At 39.6% G+C, this 23,693-nt stretch overlaps 2 protein-coding genes and 1 long non-coding RNA gene across 10 annotated transcripts in view; 2 read left to right on the forward strand and 1 right to left on the reverse strand.

The window, feature by feature from the left end:
• polm.S (DNA polymerase mu S homeolog) lies at positions 1-21,348 on the forward strand. Of its 8 annotated transcripts, XM_018255142.2 has the most exons (14): positions 16-98; positions 1,318-1,624; positions 2,638-2,839; positions 5,507-5,696; positions 7,882-7,983; positions 9,083-9,253; positions 10,467-10,550; positions 10,659-10,779; positions 11,430-11,562; positions 12,412-12,514; positions 15,363-15,617; positions 17,135-17,239; positions 17,840-18,023; positions 20,168-21,348. In XM_018255142.2, exons 3-13 carry the CDS (start codon positions 2,655-2,657, stop codon positions 17,924-17,926), a joined length of 1,536 nt encoding a protein of 511 aa, XP_018110631.1. In that variant the 5' UTR covers positions 16-98; positions 1,318-1,624; positions 2,638-2,654; the 3' UTR covers positions 17,927-18,023; positions 20,168-21,348. The 8 variants fall into 8 exon arrangements, with proteins under 8 accessions (XP_018110630.1, XP_018110631.1, XP_018110634.1 ...); XM_018255141.2 differs by lacking the exon at positions 1,318-1,624 and having other exon boundaries at positions 1-98; XM_018255145.2 differs by lacking the exon at positions 1,318-1,624 and having other exon boundaries at positions 50-187.
• Positions 19,495-23,693, reverse strand: part of h2az2.S (H2A.Z variant histone 2 S homeolog) — a 6,121-nt gene continuing 1,922 nt past the window's right edge. Inside the window, exons 2-5 of the mRNA NM_001092643.1 lie at positions 20,408-20,485; positions 20,198-20,311; positions 19,937-20,066; positions 19,495-19,844 (exon numbers count right to left, since the gene is read on the reverse strand). Coding sequence (NP_001086112.1) covers positions 19,783-19,844; positions 19,937-20,066; positions 20,198-20,311; positions 20,408-20,485 — 384 coding nt within the window. The 3' untranslated portion in view covers positions 19,495-19,782. The remainder of the gene's footprint in view (positions 19,845-19,936; positions 20,067-20,197; positions 20,312-20,407; positions 20,486-23,693) is intronic.
• The window catches only part of LOC121402133, a 7,183-nt gene continuing 6,206 nt past the window's right edge, over positions 22,717-23,693 (forward strand). The window contains exon 1 of the long non-coding RNA XR_005966593.1: positions 22,717-22,995. This is a non-coding gene — a long non-coding RNA (uncharacterized LOC121402133). The remainder of the gene's footprint in view (positions 22,996-23,693) is intronic.

Here is a 23,693-nt window from a genome sequence, read left to right on the forward strand (position 1 = left end):
GAGACTTATGACGTCTGATTCTACTGCCCGGAAGAATCGAAGTTTTAAACAGTGATTCAGGGCTGTCGGCTGTGTTGAGGGAAGCGGGGTTATTGGCGGTATGGACTTAAAATGTTGTAGAGGGAACATAGGGCGTGAGAGTGGAGGGGAAGAAATGGAGGTGATACATGGGGAGCACTGGCAGCAGGTGGAGTACTGGATGGGGGAGTTGGAGAAACGTGTTGTGGCAGAATTTGGAAAGAGCAAGTTGGAGGCGAGGGATTTAGTGGAAGTGGTTGGACATGTGGAGGGGGGGAAGGAGAAAGGAAAGGGGATGAAAAGAAGTTGTGAAAAGGTTAATGGAGGAGATGTGACGTTGGGTAGATGTGGGGGATGGTGAGGAGATGAGGCAGTTACTGGAGAGGGGTATTTGGAAGCGGGGGAACTGGTTGTGAGGGACAATAAAGGATTGGGAATTGAGTTGGTTTGGGGGAAGTTTAAAAATGGTAATTGGCAGATGAGAGGAGGGAGAAGTTGCAGAAAGATAATCAAATGTAGAGAGAGGGTTACTGAGGTGTGGGAGCTACTGGGGAGCGCTACCTGTGTTAGAAGGTGAGTATGAGTGTGAGAGTGAGGTTGAGCTCAGGAACTGGAATGAGAGGGAGTTGCAAATGGAAGAGTTAAGGTGGCCATAGACGCAAAGATCCGCTCGTTTGGCGACATCGTCAAACGATCCGATCTTTCCCCGATATGCCACTAACGGGCATGACTATCTCGGGTGTAATCTGAACGTTTGGCCCTAGGGTCCGAACAATCGGATTACAATGAGAGCACAATGGGCTCCGGCAGATCGGTCGGGACAAAATCAAACCTGTCCGATCGGCCAAACGACCGATCTTCGCCGGATGAAAAATGTCGGGACTCTCCACACACCGTCCGAAAATCGTATGAATCCTCAATTCGTACGATAGGATCTTTGCGTCTATGGAAACCTTTAGGGGTATTGGTTAGAGGGAGAGGGAAGATATTCATAGGAGGGAGGGGTGGTTGGAGAAGGTTAGTACAGAGGGGAAGAAGAAGGAATGAAGGGTAATGGAATAGAGAGGTGAGTTTGAGAAATGTAATTTTTATAGGTAAGGCACTAGAGAGGTGTTGGGAGAAATAGGAGAAGTTGGTGAAGGGGATTGAAAGAAGGGGGAAACATTAGAAAAGGCTAATGAATGGGAGAAGCAGGGGGACTTGGAGGGGTTAGTCAGAGGCTCATAGAGTAGCAGATTAAGTTCATAATAAAGGTTTATTGTGATATTGCAACAATCCATCATGTATTGTGTCCTTCAGGTGAAATGGTTTGTGCTGTGTCATTCTGAAAATGCATATAAAAAAATGTTCCATTGGTTGGTGGGAAAAGTCAGTGGAGGCTCATTAACATACAGTGGTCAGATTTGCAACAGAGAAGAACACACAGCAGTGCATCACAGGACAAACTTGACATAGACGGCACTTCTGGGCAGGATTTATTGTAGCAGGTTGCTGGACAAAAGAGGCCTAACGTGTTTCGGGATAAGATGCATCACAGTTGAATAGTAGTTACTCTTCCTGCAGCTGGCTAAAATCTACTAATCGGATGACAAGGGTTACTATCAAGGTGCCAACTGAATGCTCCGTGTATTAGATTAGATGTAATAGCCTTATTAAATTGAATAATAGTGCAGTGTAATGCAGGGAGTTGGAGAGAAGGGGAGTGTGCTACTACAGGTATCATTTTCACTCTGTTTTGGGGGGGGATTCCTTGTATCCAGAAAATATATCTTCGCATTTCACTTGTGGAATTGGTCAGTTGTAAACTAGTGAGCATGAATGGTTTAGTTTGTGTGTGATGAGGGGCTTCTTTGCTATACACTTGCATCTACGTTTAAAGGGGTTGTTCACTTTTGAATTAACACTTAGTATGATATGTGATATTCTTCTTTCATTTTTTTTTTATTAATTGTGGTTTTTGAGTTTTATTTAGCTTTTTGTTAAGCAGCTCTCCCAAGTTTTCAACTGTAGCAGGCTAGTAGGTGGGATGCAAATTACCCTAGCAACCATGCACTGATTTGAATAAGAGACTGGGCTATGATTAGGGGAGGGACCGAATAGAAATGTGAATAATATAAAGTTGAAATAACAATACATCTGTAGCCTTACAGAGCATTTTTAAATGTGGGTGACCCCTATTTGAAAGCTGGAAGGAGTCAGAAGAAGGCAAACAATTAAAACAACTATATAAAATAATTAATGTAGGCCAATTGAAAAGTCGCTTAGAATTGGCAACAAATTAACAATTTTAACTTAAAGGTGAACCACCCCTTTAAGCAGGGATTCTCAACTAGACTTCATCAAGGAGTGTTGGGAGTTCTAGTCAAATGAAATTTGTAGAGTGACAGAACAGCAGGTTTGACTTGAACCCATTTACCAGTAATTGTGCTCCCTCCCTGTGACTGTGGGACAGTGCCATAGCAGTAGCACAGGAGAAACCTACAAGGGACTGAATGCTAGCTTTGTTATACACAGGCTTTGTATTGCATCTGTTACCTAGGCTCTTGTATGTTCCTAGATATTGGCAGTAACATTACTGTATCATACTAATGGTTTCATTTGTTTAACTTAACCCTTCAGGCTTTTGGAACAAAGCAATGTCCTCCATCCCTTTAAAAAGAAGGAGGCGTGTGGGTCCTGTGCCCGATTTGCCTTCAGACTCTGAGAGTCTCTTTCCTGATGTCTGCCTGTTCTTTGTGGAGCGTAGAATGGGCTCAGCACGGAGAAAATTCCTGACGGGACTAGCGCAGAAAAAGGGGTTCCGTGTGACACCCGAATTCAGGTACAGCACCAATAATACAGCTTCTTATTTACACTAGGCAAATTTGCCAAAAGCTTGCTTTCATTGTTCTACCTGCGTCTAACTAAAAAATACTTATCACTGATTGCCTGCTATAATTTTCTGGCCTACACCCATCAGATTGTGTTATATCAACATAACTTGCAGCTCTAACACAATTTATTTACTGCACCTGGGCATCGCAGACTTTAACCATTGCTGGATAAAATGTAGTATGTTAAAAGAAACAAAAGTCCATCAAGCTGAAGCCCTCCAACTGAAAATTTTATATATATATATATATATATATATATATATATATATATATATATATATATATATATATAGTACAATGTATTGAAAGTAACTCTCTCCCCCCCCCAGTGTATGTAAACTGTAATTTCAGGTAAATAAAGATTCTAATCAGACAAAATGTAACCTGTGCTTGCCAAAATTGTAAAAAAGAAAATGCATAAAAAGGAAAATGCATACATACATATTCTCATAAGTAGCGTTTAGTTGTTATGCGTTTTGCACGTTCTGGAACAACCCTACTGCTTGCTTTATTAAAATAACAGTATTCGCCCTTTTCAACATGAGCTGAATGTTTTGATGAACGTACTTCTTGTTTTAATTAAGAAATAGCAATAGTTTTTGTAATATGGCACTAACAAGAATTGGAAACCGGTTTCACTATAGCACTTTTGGTTAAGGTGGCCAAAGACGCAACGATAATATTGTCCAATAAACATATTTTCGTACGATATTCGATGCGTGTATCATGGGAAACAAGCCGACCCATAATCGGCAGAAGACTTGGATATTGGTCAGCTCATCAGTTGGGCTGGCCGGAAAATTTTGATCGGATGCCTTCAAAAGCATCGCCCATTGTTCGTTCTGAATCGTCAGATACAGGTGGAATACTATTGTTTCTATATGTATAGCTGACGAAAGAACGCTCTTTCTTGGAGATATTTTTTTCCAGGAAAGACGTTGCATCTATGACCACGTTAAGTGAAAAGAGAGGTTTGTTTAAAGGTCGATGAGGAACTCTGAACAGATTGTCCTGTTTATATGGGGGGGGGGGGGGGGGTCGTTCAGTAAAAATAGCCCAAATTTCAAGTTTTAGAATGGCAAAAAATAGTATGTATATATATAGTTTTAATTTTAACAATAGGCAGATTTTAAAACAAGTCCTATTTATTTAAATTTCTAGGTGTATGCTGAGCTCAATGTGTGTGTCATGCAAAATCTGCCTATTCATTACAAAATACCTTTGTTTATTTGTTATGCTAAACACTGCAAAACAGTGAAATAGAAAGCACTTTTATTTTACAATCAATCCCACTTTCTTCAGAGCAGCGTGGGAGGAGTAGGCAATGCATGAAATTTCTCTTCCTGATTAAACCCCTTGTATAATGCACTCCTGACTCAGAGACAACAATTAAAGGTAGTAAAGGTGGTTGAATCCATTTCTGAATGTCTGCAAGTTCGTGCAGTTCTCATTTATAACTGTATAATGCCTATTTACTGCCAGGAAAATTGGTTATAACCAGTGTAACGTCATGCTCCGATGTACCTCTCACATAAGAGACAATATTTAAATTGCATGTAAATTACTATTTAGTGTTGTTTGAGTCAAGTACAGGTATGGGATCCGTTATCTGGAAACCCATTATCCAGGCCGTCTCCCTTAGACTCCATTTTATCCAAATAATTGAAATAAAAATTATTTCCGTTTTCTCTGTAATATTAAAACAGCTTGTACTAAGATATAATTAATCCTTATTGGAGAAAAAAACACCCGATTGGGTTTATTTAATGTTCACCTGATTTTCTAGTAGACTTAAAGGGATACTGTCATAGGAAAAAAAAAATTCTTTCAAAATGAATCTGTTAATAGTGCTGCTCCAGCAGAATTCTGCACTGAAATCCATTTCTCAAAAGAGCAAACAGATTTTTTTTATATTCAATTTTGAAATCTGACATGGGGCTAGACATATTGTCAATTTTCCAGCTGCCCCAAGTCATGTGCTCTGATAAACTTCAATCACTCTTTACTGCTGTACTGCAAGTTGGAGTGATATCACCCCCCTCCCTTTTCCCCCCCAGCAGCCAAACAAAAGAACAATGGGAAGGTAACCAGATAACGGCTCCCTAACACAAGATAACAGCTGCCTGGTAGAGCTAAGAACAACACTCAATAGTAAAAACCCATGTCTCACTGGGACACATTCAGTTACATTGAGAAGGAAAAACAGCAGCCTCTCAGAAAGCATTTCTCTCCTAAAGTGCAGGCACAAGTCACATGACATGGGGCAGCTGGGAAATTGAAAAAATGTCTAGCCCCATGTCAGATTTCAAAATTGAATATAAAAAAATCTGTTTGCTCTTTTGAGAAATGTATTTCAGTGGAGAATTCTGCTGGAGTAGCACTATTAACTGATGTGTTTGGAAAAAACACGTTTTCCGATGACAGGATCCCTTTAAGGTATGAAGATCCAAATTATGGAAAGATCCGTTATATGGAAAGCCCTAGGTCCCGAGCATTCTAGATAACAGGTCCCATACTTGTACTGGTAATGTTAGTGGTGCCAGATTGGCTGCGCTTTAAAGTGATTGTATTTTGCATGTATTTAAAGCAAGAAAAACTGAATGTATCCGTTGCAGTGACCAAGTGACGCATGTGGTGTCGGAACAGAACTCCTGCTCTGAAGTTTTGTTATGGATTGAGAGGCAGAGCGGTCGACAGTTGCAGCCTGGTGGCACAGAGACTCCTTATATCTTGGATATCAGCTGGTTCACAGAGAGCATGAGCTTAGGCAAACCTCTGAAAGTGGAGCCCAGACACTGCTTGGGGGTAAGTGATGGCATGCTTGATGTATCATCTGTATAAGTAGTTGCATTTGTTTTTATTCTATAAATGCTTGTAAGACACAGTGTCAAATATTGTCTTATCAGCATATTTATGCTGTGTATATGGAGGGGTAGCATGGAGGGGTATATGGAGTTGTCAGAACAACTCGTCCATTGAGAGAAGGAGTGGCCTCTGGTGGGTAAGTAAGGGATACTGTCATGGGAAAACATGTTTTTTTCAAAACGCATCCATTATTAGAGTTGCTCCAGCAGAATTCTGCACTGAAATCCATTTCTCAAAAGAGCAAACTGTTTTTTTGTAATATTTCATTTTAAAAATCTGACATGGGGCTAGACATATTGTCCATTTCCCAGGTGCCCCAGTCATGTGACTTGTGCTCTGATAAACTTCAGTCACTCTTTACTGCTGTACTGCAAGTTGGAGTGATATCATCCCCCTCCCTTCCCCCCACCCCCTAGCTGCCTAAGAACAGAACAATTGGAAGGTAACTAGATAGCAGCTCCCTAACACAGGATAACAGCTGCCTGGCAGATACAAGAACAGCACTCGGTAGTAAAAATCCAGGTCCCACTGCGACACATTCAGTTACATTGAGTAGGAGAAACAACAACCTGCCAAAAAAGCAGTTCCATCCTAAAGTGCTGGCTCTTTCTGAAAGCACTTGACCAGGCAAAATGACCTGAGGTGGCTGCCTACACACCAATATTATAAATTGAAAAAAAATACACTTGCTGGTTCCGGAATAAAATTTTATATTGTAGAGTGAATTATTTGCAGTGTAAACAGTGTAGTTTAGAAATAAAAACTATATCATAAAAATCGAGACAGAATATCTTTAAAGAACCAGTGCTTGTTTGGATTTTCAGATTCATTCTTTTATGAACCATCTCTCAAACTTTGGGTTCACTAGTTAATTTTAAAGGAGATATCATAACAAGATTTATGGATTGTTCAAATCCCTTGAATGTGAAAGTGATGGCCTCCAGTTCCCCAGGCACATCAGTTTGCCCGGTACATGATAAAGTAATATATTTTACAAAACCACTCTTCTTATGAGATTCTAGCAGAATAACTCTCGAGCAGAATCCCCTAATTTAATAGGAGGGTGATGTTACTGTATTATGAGGTTGTATGTATGTAAGCTTGATGTTAAACAGGGCAAAGTGTTTATACAATGTCAGAGCCTTGCATAACTTTGTGGGGCAGGGCAGAGTTTCTTGCACTTTGCACTGTCCTGCAAGTATTGCTGTGGGTCTCTGCACTCCTAAAAGGAGTACAAATCCCTGCATCCGTTTAACAGATTGTGATGAAGCCCTGTACTTATTGCCTGGCCAACAATTCTGTGCAAGTACTCACAGAGGCCTGGGAATATAATGATAATCTGAAAATGCAGAATAAGGCCAAAATCTTGTAAATAAAGTTTTATACGGGCCCTGTAATTATTTCTCTGTACAATTTGCTGTAATTTTTTAGTGGAATCAACTCTTTCCAATCCAAGAATCTTAAACCTCCCTTACTGCAGCAGCTAAACTGTAATGATTCAATTTTAGAGCTACTCCCTCATACAATTTAGAAGGTTTCTTTGGCTGACTAACCTTCATTAAAATGTATTCTTATAAAGGAAAGATGATTGTGTTAAAGATCAGTATATAATCTCCTTCTTCTGCATGAGTTAAATGGATGGCATTGTGCTGAACATATTTTATGCAGTTATAATTAAAGAAGTCTTTTTTTATGTCTTGCACTACACAATCAATAAAAAAAACACTTTTCCTGTGTAACTTCCTGGTTCTGCAGAGCTTCAGTTTGAGCCAGAGTAAGTAGTTACACATTATCTGTTGACCAGTAATTTGTTTTAAGGGCTGCTGCTTATCCTAGATACTAACAAAGGCTGCTGCTTAGGGAAGGGAGGGTGTATTTATAAATAGTTCATAATGTCTATTTAAGAGATACAAAGAGCACTCTCATAGGAAGAAAAACTTTCTAGATCCTCTAATATCCTGAATTCAGAGAGATCATTATTCAATCACATCTTGGGTATTTCCATAATGAATACAGTATTTAAGAAATATTTGATATTATATGGGAGACACAATTTCTACAGTGGCATCTGTGAATGTATACTCAATTGTCGACTTTGTTTCTAACATAGTTTTTTTGCTCATAGGATTCTAGCTCATCGGTTTCCAGTGACAAAGCCACACAGGAGACCCCCTCTTATGCCTGCCAGCGCCGGACACCCCTACATCACCATAACAAGGAGATTGTGGTACGTGGGTGGATGATCGACTGAGTTCTTGTTAGATCTCTTAAAGCAATATACAGGGAGTCCTCGAGTTACATACACTGAACTTGTACAACTCATACTTATATACAGAGGCTATTACAGTAATGTACTGTGGTTTGCTTGGCCTTTATTAGCATTTAGACTTAATAAACCACCTGCCCCAATCTCCTCTGGCATGTGTTGTCTACCTCAGAGCACAGAAAGGTAAAAAAAAATATGCACAAAAAGTTTAAAAATAAATACTATGTTAAGACAGACATCTGTCTTTTGACATTTAATAAGTAAATGTATATGTTTCAACTTACATCCAATTTCAACTTAAAGGGGACCCGTCACACAAAAAAATTATTCAAAATCCTATTTTATCAGATTAGTCAAGGATAATGAACTTTAATTACACTATATAAATTATTTGAATATTGTTTCCTTCAGTCTGGGATTTCAAAATTACAGCAAGCAGGCAGCAGCCATTTTGTGGACACTGTTATTAAGACAAGCCTTGCATCATCTCAGAATTTTGTTTTTGCACCAGAATGGGGGACCCAATGTCCATCCCAATGCCCTGGCCACACAGTTATATGGTAAAGAGAACGGGGGAATGTGTGGGGAGCAGTGACATCTAAGAAGTGCTGAATTGAAAGTGAAAGTAATTGTCTGCCCCGCCTCTATGCCACGGGCATAGAGGAGGGGCAGACAATATTTGATTGACAGCTGAGATTTTTAAATCAGCTTACAACAGCTATGAATGCTTAAATAAAAAATAGAAATTGGATTTCATGTTTAATTTGAAAAGGACTTTTATTATACAGATTTTTGTGTCTGGGTGACAGGTCCACTTTAAGAACAAAGCTACAGACCTTATCTCGTATGTAACCGGGGGACTGCTTGTATGTCAATGTGTGTCCATGAATGTCGCTGCATAGTGTAATGTCAAAGGTGCTGCACTTGCGTCATTATTGTAATTTTCATCCTAATGGTTTTGCCATCTGCTGTGTTGATGTGTTATGGTGATGAATAAGTGTCATGTCTGTAATGTGGTTTTGTATACAGACATGTTTAATAACTCTTTATACTTTCATAGGATGCTCTCCAGATCCTCGCACTGTCTGCTTCCTTCCAGGGCTCAGAGGCCCGCTATCTTGGCTTCACTAGAGCAGCTTCTGTGCTGAAATGTTTGCCTTTTACACTGCAGTCAGCAGAGGAGGTTAAGGATCTGCAATTTTGTGGGGGTCACAGCAAAACAGTTATCCAGGTAATAAGCTATCTAGACGCTGACATTTCCTAGTAGTTTAATAGTTACAGGAGTAGACTCCATGTTTAGAGGTGTTTGGGTAGAAGAATATGGACACATCTGCCCAAATGTACTTCCTGTCTAAATAAAGTATTTGCATCTGCTGTTCCGTTATAATTTATGCTTCAGGCTTTCTTATGCATTAAAGTGGGCCGGTCACCCAGAAATAAAAAAAGCTGTAAAATAAGTCATTTTCAAATTAAACATGAAATCCAATTTCTATGTTTTATTAACATATTCATAGCTGTAGTAAGCTTATTTGAAAATCTCAGCTGTCAATCAAATATTGTCTGCCCCTCCTCTGTGCCTAGGCATAGAGGTGGGGCAGACAATTACTTTCATTTTCCATTCAGCACTCCCTAGATGTCACTGCTCTTCACACATTCACCTGTTCTCTTCACTGTTTAATTGTGTAGCCAGGGCATGGGGATGGACATCAGGCCTCCCATTCTGATGCACAAACAAGATTCCGAGATGATGCAAGACTTGCATTAATAACAGTGTCCACAAAATGGCTCCTGCCTGCTTGCTATAATTATGAGTTCCCAGACTGAAGGAAACAAGATTCAAATAATTTATACAGTGTAATTAGAGATTCATTTTGATTGACTAACCTGATTTAAAAAGGATTTGGAATAATTTTCTTTGGATGATGGGTCCCCTTTAATGTGTTAAAACGGGAGAAAATAAAAACATCAAGCAGATGTTTATTGTAACTATTCTAAATTTCGATGTTTATTTTGTTACATTAAAGTTAAGCTCAAACTGTGCACAGTGTTCTTACTACTCGGTCACATTGGCTGCTGGGGGGCTTGATTTTAAATGCACTACACACTTAGAATGCTCACAGATAGTGTAGGACTTGAGTACAATGAGGGGCCTTGATGTTACTAATTGAGTAGTCTGTTCAATCATTAAGCAAATTCATACTCCATAAATAAAATGCATTTGCGTGCAAGCGTTTCATTGTAATTGTAACTCTGTTCCCTGCCAACAATATAGAATGCATGTCACTTGCAAGGTGGTTAGTGCCATTGATGCATATTCAGTCCATCTGTATTTCAGAGAATCTGCTTACAGCAAACGGGCTGGAGGAAAGTTGGGATTTTGTGCTAATTTGAGGACTCTACTTTTTCTTTGGTTTTTGTTTTTAAATTCATACAATTATTTTAAGGAAATCCTGGAAGATAGAGTGTGCAGAGAAGTTGAGATGGTGAAGAACAGTGAGCACTACCAGAGTATGAAGGTGGGTTTTAAGGTAATTTTGGCAAATCAATGCAAAGCATCCTGCCCAATCAGTGGTTTTCATGCTTGGTAATAATCCAGGGCATATATGGTCACCCTAATGTCCTAGTGTTTCTCCTAGGTGCTCACAGGTATTTTTGGTGTTGGGATACGCACCGCAGACAAATGGTATCGGGATGGAATACGAAGCTTGAGCGATTTGAATGAAATTGAAGGGAAACTGACTGGAGAACAGAAAGCTGGTGAGAGCTTCAGTTCCTGTTAGGTTACTGCATAGTTTGATTTGTGATCATAAAGTCAGTGCTGTCCAACTGGCATGACCTTAAAGGAGAATTCAACTGTAAAGTAAAACATCCCTACCCTACATAGACCCCCTACTCCAAGCCTAGCTGCTTTTCCGGGCAAATGCCCCTAAGTCTTGACTTACCCCTCGGTGCAGATTCTGTCCAGCGGAGTTCACGGCAGCCATCTACTTCTCTTTGGTAATCTTTGGGAAGTAAGTGTCGTATTGGTGCATGTGCAGTTGTAGCAATTTTCTGTTTCGCGATTACTGCACATACATCGAAAGTCACGGAAATTGCCAAAGCACCGCTCTCATTCCAAAAGATAACTGAAGAGCCATGTAACCTTGCTTAATAACATATGAAATTCTTAAAGAATGAAGAAGCTCCACGGGATTTCTTGAGTTTCTTAAGTGAATAGTTGACCGAAGACTGCGGGAGATCTACAAACTCTGGCAGAGTTTTGATAGCATATTAGTAATACTATTTTCAAATTGTGTTGTACTACAATTATTGGGGGGGGGGGGGCTTGGCCATATTGGAACAACTTTGCCTTTTGTGGCCATGACCCTGCAGTTAGACAGCACTGATGTAAGATGTCCCTTTCTCAGGACTGCTACACTACACAGATCTACAACAACCAGTGACAAGAGATGAAGCAGAGAGGGTGGAGCAGCTTGTCAAAGGAGCACTGCAGAGCTTTGTCCCTGATGTCCAGGTCACAATGACAGGCGGGTTCCGCAGGTAAATCACAACTTTAACATGCACATTACACTCTGCAGACACAATTGCTGTCTAGTGGATATTGATACACACTAGAGTACGGTCATACTGTTGTTTAACCTTTGCATGTCCTGGTAGTGTAAACTCACCTTGTGGCAACCACGAATGTAGCACTGTAGGAAGAGATCTGCTCCTGCTCTCTTATGACCGAATACAGGACTGAAGTTATAGAAATGTTAGAGAATAATATTATTGCATGTCAAAAGTTACTACTTGAATGTGTATCTTGCAAGTATTGGACAATTAAATAACTACAGATGTCGCCAGGATAAGATGGAGTACACCATGCTTTATTCATAGGGCCCACCCTCCTGACAGTTAGTTCCTGGAAGCAATTGGTCACTTATGAAAGTTACTCATGTGGAAAGGGGTACTAAAAGAGGGTTGGAAAAATAACAAACAGGTGGTATAAAGGCAATACCTTTGTTGGCTAAGATCATATTTAGATTGAAAAAGGAACTAAAATGTTCTGGAAGCTTGCTATGATTATCTTAGTTAGCCAATAAATGTATCACCTTTATATTACCTGTTTATTTTTCTTGCCCTGTGACTGGCTAACACGGTACAACAACTTTACCTAAAAGCGGGTTAAAAAGGTGTGCTGGGAGTCAAAGGTAAGTAACCTGATGCCTTGGGGCTTAATAGCAAATGCATCTGGCTTTGCGGAGTGTATCCGTATACACCATTATATCTTCTGATACCACACATTAAACAGTCCATATAAAATTGTATGCTTTCTTTGTATACACCTTATTTTTTATAACACTTCTATTCGCCTACAGTCTATAGCTATGACTTCTTTCCTTGCAGGGGGAAGCAGGAGGGACATGATGTTGATTTCCTCATTACACATCCCAATGAAGAAGCATTGAATGGGCTGTTGAGAAAAGCTGTGGCATGGCTTGACAGCAAGGTAAGTTGGCAGGATGTAATATATTGGAAGATGGCAGGATTTATGTTCACTTTCATTAAGCTCTGGTACAAAATCCTTTTACAGGGAAGTAAATGAATACTGTATTTTATTTAATGTTGCCACTACTAAAACGTGACTACAGCCTGGGCATTCTGTTGATTGCTATTGCCATGTCTGATATAGTTCGTTACATCCAATGTCTGTCTGGTTCCTTGGTGTACCCTACAGCATTTGTCAGATTAGTTTATCAGAACTAAATATAGCTGAGATAAATACAACTTCTGTCTGCATAATTGTGTTCTGACTGGACTATTACAGGGTGTAGTTACCTGGGATACACGTGTACACCAAGAAAACATTTCCTTAGCAGCCTTGTACTAATTTGAATAAGAGCATGGAGGGAGTAGCTGACCAGGGTGCCTAGGGCGCCCTGTCATCTTGACCTGGCCCTAGGGAAGGGTCATTATCATTATTAAAGGGCAACTAAAGTCTAAAATAGAATGTTAGAAATGCTGTATTTTGTATACTAAATATAAACATGAACTGCATCAGAAGCCTAATTGAACAAATGATTTATGTTTTTAAAGTTGTGGCAGGGGGCTCTCATATTGTAACTTTGTTAAACATCTTTGCAAGACCAAGACTATGCACATGCTCAGTGTGGTCTGGTCTTAAATTGGATGGTTAAATTTAGGGATTGACATAAATTATCAAAACAGCACAAGTCAAATAATATCTGCCAGAAGCCGATACAGCAAGACTGCACTGGGTCTGTGGATAACAATCTACACAGTTGTTATAGAGATACAAACAAAGCTGCTTGAGTTCTGGGAAGTAAAGGGCTCCCCCTATCATTTGAAAGTATGATTGCGCAGTTTCCTAACTGCAGCTGTCAGAGCAGGTGAATTTCACTGCATACAGTCAGGTTTCTTATAAAATGGTACCCATTTTTTAATTAAAGTATATTGGAGATATACGGAGACACGGGCTAGGAAAACAAATATTAGGAAAGGAAACATTGGTTTTATGAACTGCAACCCAGAATTGTTTAAAATCAGGGTAACCTTGGAAAATATGATATAGAGAATTCACTTCCATATTCGCACTTCGGGCCTAGGATTTAGGATTGTGGATAAAGGGCATTACATAATCTTGCCATATTTAACATAAGAAAACCGTCCCCAAGTGCAGCCCCATATCTCATCATCCACGCTTGGGATATTTTTGTCATGTTTTGCTTTAGTCGAGGCTTAGGTTATTATGGTGTAGAACCAGGATAAGGTCTTGTCTATGTACGTACATCTCTAGGGGGGCGTCCGCTAATTTTATTGGTCTACTCTACTGGGAACTGGGTCTGAAAGGCATGTCTGAGCTGTAGAATGTGACCGTAGAAATTCTTCCCTCATAGTTTGAAATTGTTTCCATTATCTGCAGTGTCCAGGGCCCACCACCCCAGCTACACAGGCCCCCGCAACGTCTTAATTATCTGCAGAGTGTCTGGGGTACACCGGAGCTTTCACCTTGAGGCCCCTTCACCCTAGTCATGGTGGCCATGCATACCTCCTCCATGCTGCAACCCTCTCCCTAACACATACAATCTCCCTGCACCATGTATTACCTTTTCCTTGCCACTGCATGCAGACACTACAAACCTATTTCCCTGCAGAGCAAGCATTGAGTCTAAAGGCCAGATTTATCAAGTCAAATTGAAAATTCGAATTTTCAAGTTTTTATGGTCAAAACTGCCAAATTCGACTAGGGAGTTGTTCAAATTCAATTCGAGTTTTTCAAAAAATTCGATTTTCGAGATTTATCATACTCTGTTTCTTTAAGAACTCAAATTAGACTACTCGCCACCTAAAACCTGCCAAAATTCTGTTTTAAGTCAATGGGAGATGTCCAGGGCTCAATTTGGAGTTGTTTGCAGCCTTCCTGACATTCGGAGAAAAAACACAAATCAAGATTTTTAATACCCGAATCGAATTCGATTCGAGTTCTCGGGTCGATTTCATTCATCCGAGTTTATAAATTTCGATTGGTCAAGTTTTGAATTTATGGGGGGTTTTAAAACTCATGTGAATTTGAAATTCGACCTTTGATAATGTGCCTCTAGATGTCTGGTTTCCTCCCGGTGCCCCGTCTGCCCAGTTCAATGCTGATTACCTGCTTATTACCTGTCTTTATTCCTGACTCTGCCCATTTACTAGTCATGGGGCCTATGGAGAACTTTAGTATATACCTGTTACCCCAAAGTGGGATTCAAGATGATCATGAGTCCTTAATTGGCAATACAGTACTGAGTTGTTTGCAAAAGGTATAATTTTTAGATTGAGCCAAACACACACCAAATATTTATATGTCATAACAGGTTTGTGATCAGGAATAATAAGTGCTAACCAGCAGGCTGCTCTTTTTTTTTTTTTTTTAAAGTTTTTATTTTCCAATTAGGAATATTAGTTTTGCCTTATTTAGATACTTTAAATTCTAATGACAAACTCATGATTAATAAATTCATGTACACTCCCGGAGAGCATTCTATCCACTCCCCTCGATGTTCCATAGGTTCATTCATTTCTTTTAATGATCAAGAGGAAAGTGTTAATCAGTAAAAAATTGTTCATTTGCAGTTAGTTCTGAAATGTACTATGTTTTCTATATTCCATTTTACTTTGCATTGCAATCTATTTCTTTTTATCCATCTTAAGTGTGTGTTACTTTTGTTGTGCAATTATTATGCACTGTTGTTATTTGTCACTGTACATCTTCATATGCCAACAAATATAATTGGAAAAGAATATTAGTTTGATAAACTGGAATCGGCATTAACAAATGACTCCCAACATTTCAGGGTTCCATTTTGTACCACCATATAAAAGGGCGGTCTCATAATTTTGCGAGATCCAGCACAATGGATGGCCACGAGACTTGTTATGCTATTTTCGCTCTTCCAAACGCTTGTCCCGAGAAAAGTCCTGATGCAGGAACGATTCAGCCAGATCTGGATAAATCGCCGCCGCGCAATTGGAAAGCCGTCCGAGTGGATTTGGTCGTTGCTCCCTACTCCGAGTATTCTTATGCCCTCCTAGGCTGGACTGGGTCAAAGGTCAGTATGTTAGAGATAAATTAGATTGAAGGCTATAGATCAGACCAGTGGGGAATCTGGATCCTAGATTGTATTTTTCATTTGTTTCAATAAAAGTATACTTGTGTAATTACAATTTATAGAGCTGCAGACTTGGCAGTAACACTTCTCTCTTGAGCAGAACAGATGGTATTGACAGGGTGAAAGTCAGTATTGTATGAGTGTTATAGTAGAAAGTTAGTAATTAGTTACTAGGGAAGCACCTAACAAAGTAGACGCCCATCAGATTTTTTGGTGGGGGGAGGTCCTCAAGCTAATTGGCAGCATTTTACGTGGACATTATGCTGATCCTACATAAGTACTGAGAGGCCTCTACCGTGCCATGTTGCCTTGTTTAATTACAAGAGGATATTGTTTAATGTTTCGTATAAAGTATCAGACCTCTTCGTAGTGGCTAGGAAAGTGAGCTGTAACGTTCACTTAAATATACTTTTAGGGGCAGATTTAATAAGGATCGAATTGAAAATTCACGTTAGAATTTTTTTTTTGGCCAAAACTGTCAAATTCGACTAGGGAATTATCCAAACTCGATTTGAATTTTTTAAAAAAATTCAAATTAGATTTTTTAGTTATATCATGTAATATATAAAGGCTGGAGGGACTGGATGTCTAACATAATAGCCAGAACCCAAATTCCTGCTTTTCAGCTCTCTAACTCTGAGTAGAGCTGGCCAGAGATGCAAAGATCTGATCGTTGAATCCTCGAACGATCAGACTTCCCCATCTCCCGACCTGCCACTAACCATTCAGATCGAATAAAGTAGAAAAGAACAGATCAGCCCCTGACAGCAATCGTACGAAAGTTATGTCTGACAAAATCTAGTGACAGTCTCCCACTAAAAATCGTCCGATCGGCAATACATGCAGAGATATTATCGGCAGCCGACAGAAATTTGTTAACCTGTCCAATCAATCAAACGACCGATCTCCGCCAGATGAAAAATGTCGGGACTCCGGAAATCGTATGAATACTCGAGTCATACGATTGCCAGCTTTAGTCAGTGACTTTAGGGGGGGCCACGTGGGACATACTGTAACTGTTCAATGAGTTTGCATTTGATCCTTGGCATGCAGCTCAGATTTAATAAGCAACAGTTATGACCTATGTGGCCCCCCTCAAGTCTTTGATTTGATACAGCCTGGTAACCAATCGGTGGAAAGCAGAAAGTAGTGTTATATTATATTAGACATCCAGTCACTTCAGCCTTTAAAAATTACATTGTTGGCTAACTATCTATATTAGAAATATTTTCTTATTTTACACAGCCTATCCGCCATGTTTTTATTGGTGAATAGGCTTCAGTTCTTATTTACCCAGTTTTTATTTTGATACTGAAAATTCCTTTAAGTCTGCGACAGTGTATGATATCAATTTGAGGCTTTTAACTGTGTATAATGTACCCAGCAGGCAGTATGGAAAAGTTACATTATTGGGGGAAATTCCTACTTCTGCAGCAAATAAACATTCATATCTACAGTTCTTTTATCCCCTCCTGCAGCACTTTGAGAGAGAGTTGAGGCGCTTCTCACTTCAAGTCAAGAAAATGTCCCTAAACAGCCATGGACTCTTTGACATTGAGAAGGTGAGCTGATGCTTAATAAATGGGAGCAATGCATTCAAATTTGGTCAAGGGAAAGACTTGCAACGAGTTTTTATGCTCTCCACTCTGAAATGTGCTACAGTAACGATGTATACAGTATATAATGTGCTTTCATGCTAATAGTTAAAGGAACAGTAACGTCAAAAAATAAGTGTTTTAAAGTAATGAAAATATCATGTACTGTTGCCCTGCACTGGTAAAACTGGTGTGTTTGCTTAAGAAACACTACTATTGTTTATATAAATAAGCTGCTGTTTAGCAATGGGGGCAGCCATTCAAAGGAGAAAAAGCTCAAGTTACACAGCAGATAGCAGATAAGCTCTGACTAATGGTGTTATCTTTTATCCATTAGTTAACCTGTGCCATATAGCCGTTTTTCAATTTCCACCATTGCTACACAGCAGCTTATTTATATGAACTATAGTAGTGTTTCTGAAGCAAACAGATCAGTTTTACCAGTGCAGGGCAACACTACATGATATTTTCATTACTTTAACACACTTTCAGTTTTTGGTGTTACTGTTCCTTGAAGAACAAGTTTAATTTTCTTTCCACACTGAACGACTTAACATTTTTCCTCAGAAATGCCACTATCCCGCTACATCTGAAGAGGAGATATTTGCACATCTTGGCCTGCTGTATCTGACACCCTCAGAGAGAAACGCCTAAATGTAGGACAGTAGGAATTTCAGGGCTAGGTCCATTTGGCCATACAGCTGCTCGTAAACATCGATGTATGTAAAGGCACCACCAGCCAACAATGCAGGTATTCATGTGAATATAGAAAAAGTGTAGTCCTTTTAGCATCTTCTGATGCCTTTGCAGGGTAAGCTTTAAAGCAAAAATGTGTTCCCGCGTGTAATTGTGTGACCATTCTATACTCCTTTTTCATCAGACTTTTTGAGTAAGCATGTAAAAATAGTAAGCTTCGTTTGTGCAGCTGTGTATGCTAGAACGCTATGCATTTTTAATGCATGTTTTGCACTTGATGTATTGATGTGTGCTTAAAGGAGAAGGAAAGGTTAAAACTAAGTAAGCCTTATCAGAAAGGTCCACCTTAATATACCAGTAAACCCTCAAAGTAATGCTGCTCTGAGTCCTCTGTCAAAAGAAACACTGCATTTCTTTCCTTCTATTGTGTACTCATGGGCTTCTGGATCAGACTTCCTGCCTTCAACTGAAACCTCCTTGCCCCGGGTGTGAGCATGTTCAGTTTGCTCCTCTTCCCCCCCCCCCCCTTCTCTACTGTAATCTGAGCCCAAAACTATAAGTGAGCAGGGAGAGACTCAGGCAGGAAGTGATGTCACACCAAGCTAATACTGCAGCTGCTATCCTAAACAAACAGAGCTTTTTACTCAGGTATGGAAAAGCATTCTACAGAATAAATATAGCATTCTAGCTTGCACTATTGCAGCTAATCTATTGGCAACAAAATGCCTCTGTAGCTTTCCTTCTCCTTTAATAGAAATATTGCTCGCAGTCTGGGCTGAAAGCACCTTATCCCAGTTATTGCACAGTATGCAGTATATCCCTTTGTTCAACATGAGTTCAATGAATGGAATGTGATTAAACAATAGGCAAAACAAGCTACAGCCTGTTATATTTTTATATACAGAGTGGTGGACTGCTGTTTGTTTTTTTTTTTTCTTTAGGATCACAAAGTAGGAAATGTTATCCTGCATGGTGCAAGAAATAGATACTTCCTAATATAAAGAATAGGTACAAAATATATTCAGCATATGCCCTATTAATTGAACCAATGTTGAAAAAGGATGTATACAGTTTAGGGATGCACTGAGCTCAGGATTCTGCCTTTTTCAGCGGATTCGGCCGAATCCTTGCGTCTGACTGAACTTGCATATGCAAATTAGGGGCGGGAAAGGAAATCCCACAACTGTCGAAAACAAGGAAGTAATTTTCACACTTTCCTTTCCTGGCCCTAATTTGCATATGCAAATTAGGATTGTTCGGTAATCGTCCAAATTTTTCATGAAGTATTCGGCGAATCCAAAATAGTGGATTCGGTGCATACCTAATACTGTTATACTGATACTTTACGTTTTGGTTATAGCTTTGTTTATATCAATGCAGCTGTAGTGCTGCAGTATCTTGAGAGCCTAAGGTTGCTAATGACTAACTTATAAATGTTTTGTTTTCCACAATGGATGTGTTTTGTCTTTTTTTGCCTAGGTTCAATAATTTAGCATTTTGTTGCTGATTTATGAGACAGACACTTATGTAAAAAATGGTTTTATCTCTTCCATTTTTGTATAAAACACACAGGAGAAACCTAGCCAATCAACACATGGATTCAGTCACGTGACTCAAGGAACTTTCTTTATCTGTGAAACTTAACCTAAACAACATACAAAGGATTTCTTAGTCTACACTGTGGCACCTATTCTCTTCCATTAAACTATTTCTTTAAAAAAAGAAACTTTAAATGAAAATAAACCAAATTCCACATATCCCAAATTTTTCTTCTGTTACAGTACAATATTAGTGGGAAGCCGGGCACAGGTTCCTTATGCGGTTTTCTGCTGTCCCTTCTTTCCAATCAGAGACTTGTGGATATGAGGAATGACACCTGTGGGAGAAAAAGTTACAATATTATTGATAGGTCTACCTGTTGTGCACTAAGCATTGAAAAAAAAAAAATACAAAATCAGAAAACGTTACCTCCTCCAGCAATGGTGGCTTTGATCAGAGAATCGAGCTCTTCATCCCCACGAATGGCTAGCTGCAAGTGCCGAGGAGTGATACGTTTCACTTTCAGATCCTTGGAGGCATTTCCCGCCAACTCCAACACCTAAATGAAAAATACATTTTTGAGAGCAATCTGTTCTCTCGCTGTAGTTAAGGCAGCATGCAACAGTGCTCTAAAGTGAACTTATTTTATTTTCTGTACAGATTTACTGTATATGTTGAAGAGCATCAAACCTCAGCAGTAAGATATTCCAGGATGGCAGCACTGTAAACGGCTGCAGTAGCACCAACTCTTCCATGGCTTGTGGTACGGGTCTTCAAGTGTCTGTGGATACGGCCGACAGGGAACTAAGAGGTACAAAGGAGAATAACAATGTAACTTAAGCTCAAACTACAGTGGTTCCTCCTCACTGACCACATACATGACAAATGTAAATAACCCACCTGCAGTCCTGCTCTTTGGGAGCGAGATACTGCCTTCGCCTTAGCTTTTCCACTGTCCTTCCCAGCCTTTCCACCAGCCTAGAAAAAAAATAGACTGTTAAAGGATAAGTAAACCTTAAAAAAAAAGTGAATGTAAAATTGATGAGGGTGCTATTCTAAGCACTTTTGCAATGTACATTCATTTTTTTTTTTTTGCATTCCAAGATATTAAAGGATACATGCACTATTAATATGAAATTGTGTCAACAGTGGCACCTGCTGATCAGTTTCTGACCAGTCTGACCGCCAAATAGTCAAGGAAGTTGTCGGGAGACTGCTCTTCTGCTTAGGGGAAATTTAGAAATCTTTCGCAAACCTTTCCTCGTAACCTGACTTATGATGTGGCCATACTGGCTTTATGTGCAATATAAGATCACATAACTGACTAAGTCAGCTTTCCCTTATGTGACCTTAACTGATGTAGTTTGCTCTGATTAGTAGAAACAAAGTAATAGTGCCTCTGTTGTTTGTGGCTGTAGTACATGGCCACATTAAAGTATGTTAACAACTTAAAGGTTATACAGCCCCTTTAAATACCATGTTTCTTGAAAATAAGATGCGTTTAAAGGAGGCGTATACCTTTTGTGGAAGACAGTTTAAATCTTACTGCAGATAAAGTATGAAACAGCATTAGTTTATTAATCAGGCCAAGTGTTGTTACTGGCAGCTGAATCGTGAGCCTGTTGGTCTACATATAGGCCCCCCCCATTGAATTAATCAGGAGAGTTAAAAAATAAAAGGGTGATGACCACATTTGTGGTAGGGAAAAGATTTTCATACAGATTTTCTGCAGCTTACATGTTGCACAGCAAATTGTATTGTTTTGATAGCGGCAGAGATTATAAATATTTAGCACACTTCGTTTTTCATTAAAAAAAAAATACTTGGTGTTGGCAAAATGAGGTTTGTATTATCTTGCCTTCCATTATGTGATTTTGGTCAAGCTATGGCTGCACTAAAAACCTGTGTTCCAATTAAAACATGGTCTCCCGCCTCAACCCATATGGATACCACAGCACTGGCCATACACAAAAATAGCGAGGTGCCATTTGTTCTGCCTTACAGACCAAACCATTTTAACTGCACTTTCTCTTCTACTAATACACGTGTGAGCAGATGTGATTTCCGGCTTGGAAAACTGACTCCTGTCCATTTATCAGTATAGTCAAATTCAACAAATCTGGGAAGGTGTGGCGGATTCACATGAAGTCTCTGTTGCACTGAAGATTTGGGTCTAGAACGTTTTATATATAAACTTTAAAGGAACAGTTTAGTGTAAAAATAAAAGTCTATATGGCACAGGTTAAATAGTGGATAACAGAAAACACCATTAGACAGACAGAGCTTATTTGCTATCTGCTGTGTAACCTGAGCCTTTTCTCCTTTGAATGGCTGCCCCCATTGCTACACAGCAGCTTATTTATATAAACAATAGTAGTGTTTCTGTAGCAAACACATCAGTTTTACCAGTGCAGGGCAACACTGCATTATATTTTTATTACTTTAAAACACTTATTTATTGACGTTACTGTTCCTTTAATGCATTTGGAGAAAGTCGGCATAAGAAAAAACGCCCATTGACTGATGCATTAGGACAAAAAAGTCACCATAAGAAAAAACGTTAATTGACTTTTTAATGCATTTGAAGCAAAAGAAATTGTTGCGCACATAACAATTGTTGCGTGTAAAAACCGCCTATTGACGTCAATGCGTTTTGCAGTTTCATTAATTTTTCAGCGAAATTGGACAGATTTGCTCATCACTAAACAGAACCCAACTTCCTGCGATTCAGCTCTCTGAGATAGTCAGTGACTTGAAGGGGGGCACATGGGACATGACTGTTCAGTGAGATTGCAATTGATCCTTAAGGCCCCATACACGGTCCAATAAAAGCTGCTGATAGACCAAGTTGGCAGCTTATTGGCCGTGTGTGGCGCCATGCAATGGGCTTCCCCAATCGATATCTGTCCAAGTCGGCCAGATCTCTATCCGGCAGATTAAAAGATCATGTTGGATCGCGGCGGCATCTGTGAGTTTATGCGGTCCCGCGATCCGACAGGCAGTTTCAGATGCATTATGATCAGCCCAATATCGCCCACTTCAGTGTGAGCATATCAGGGAGAGATCCGTTCGTTTGGCGACTTTGGCCACCTTAAGCATTCAGCTCAGATTCAAAAGCAACAGTTATGATCCATGTGCCCCCCTCAAGTCACTGTCTGGTAACCAATCAGTGGTAACGAAGAGAGCTGAAAAGCAGGAAGTAGTGTTCTGTTCCGTTACACATCCACTCACTCCAGCCTTTATACATTACATTTTGACTAACTACATTGGAAACATGTTTTATTTTGCACAACCTATTTACCCAGTTTTTATACTGAACAATTCCTTTAAGGCAGGAGCCACAGCCCTACACAGGTGTCTGATGTAGCCTGTTATTGTGAACAGACCTCCTGTAGATGCTCATTTCAGGAAAGAAGAATGTTGCTGTGCAAGTTTCATTGATGTCCCTGGAAGGCTCACTCTGGCACACATCAAGTACTATGGGTCAGGTCAGTCATTCATGCAATAGTCTGTTAAAATGGCAAATGAATGTTGCTGGATGTGCCTAGCCTGCCACTGCAATGACATTTTCTGTGGATTCAAAGTGTAGCTTTAAATGTGAGGCCTACAAGCAAAGACCAGTATCCAATATACTTATTGAAGGTCGGTTCAATTCCACCCCAAAATATAGATTCTGAATGCCAATAATTAGGCCTTTAGGCCATGTTAAATATTTGTAAGTTCTCATTGTAACAACGAATAAATATATCCATGAATACTTATTTATGCCCCACTTAACCTATCCAGCCACGCTCAGGCATAATGCCTTACAATCTGTTCCTTCCCCCTGCACACTGAGCTATTACCCTTTATAAGGGGCTATTATAATCCACAGTGCTTTATAGAAATGATTTATAAAACATTTTGCAGTTAGGTTTGTAATTGTTTTCCAATTTCTGACAGCTTGGTGTTAACAATAGCCAACTGAGAACTTAAAAGAAATCCAATGCCACACTTATTTTATCAATTTATATCTGCCTGGCAAAAAAAGAAAACATCTCATTTAAATGCCTTCCATAAACAAACCGATGCGAATGGAATACAAAAGCCGGTTAAAGTGACCAACCACTGAACAGTGTTTATTAAAGGGCACTTGTACATGGAGACGAACAGATGCGGCCGCGATCCGACGGGATTTTTAGTCCCA

This window comes from Xenopus laevis, chromosome 3S (assembly GCF_017654675.1).
Source record: "Xenopus laevis strain J_2021 chromosome 3S, Xenopus_laevis_v10.1, whole genome shotgun sequence".
Classification (NCBI taxonomy): Eukaryota; Metazoa; Chordata; class Amphibia; order Anura; family Pipidae; genus Xenopus; species Xenopus laevis.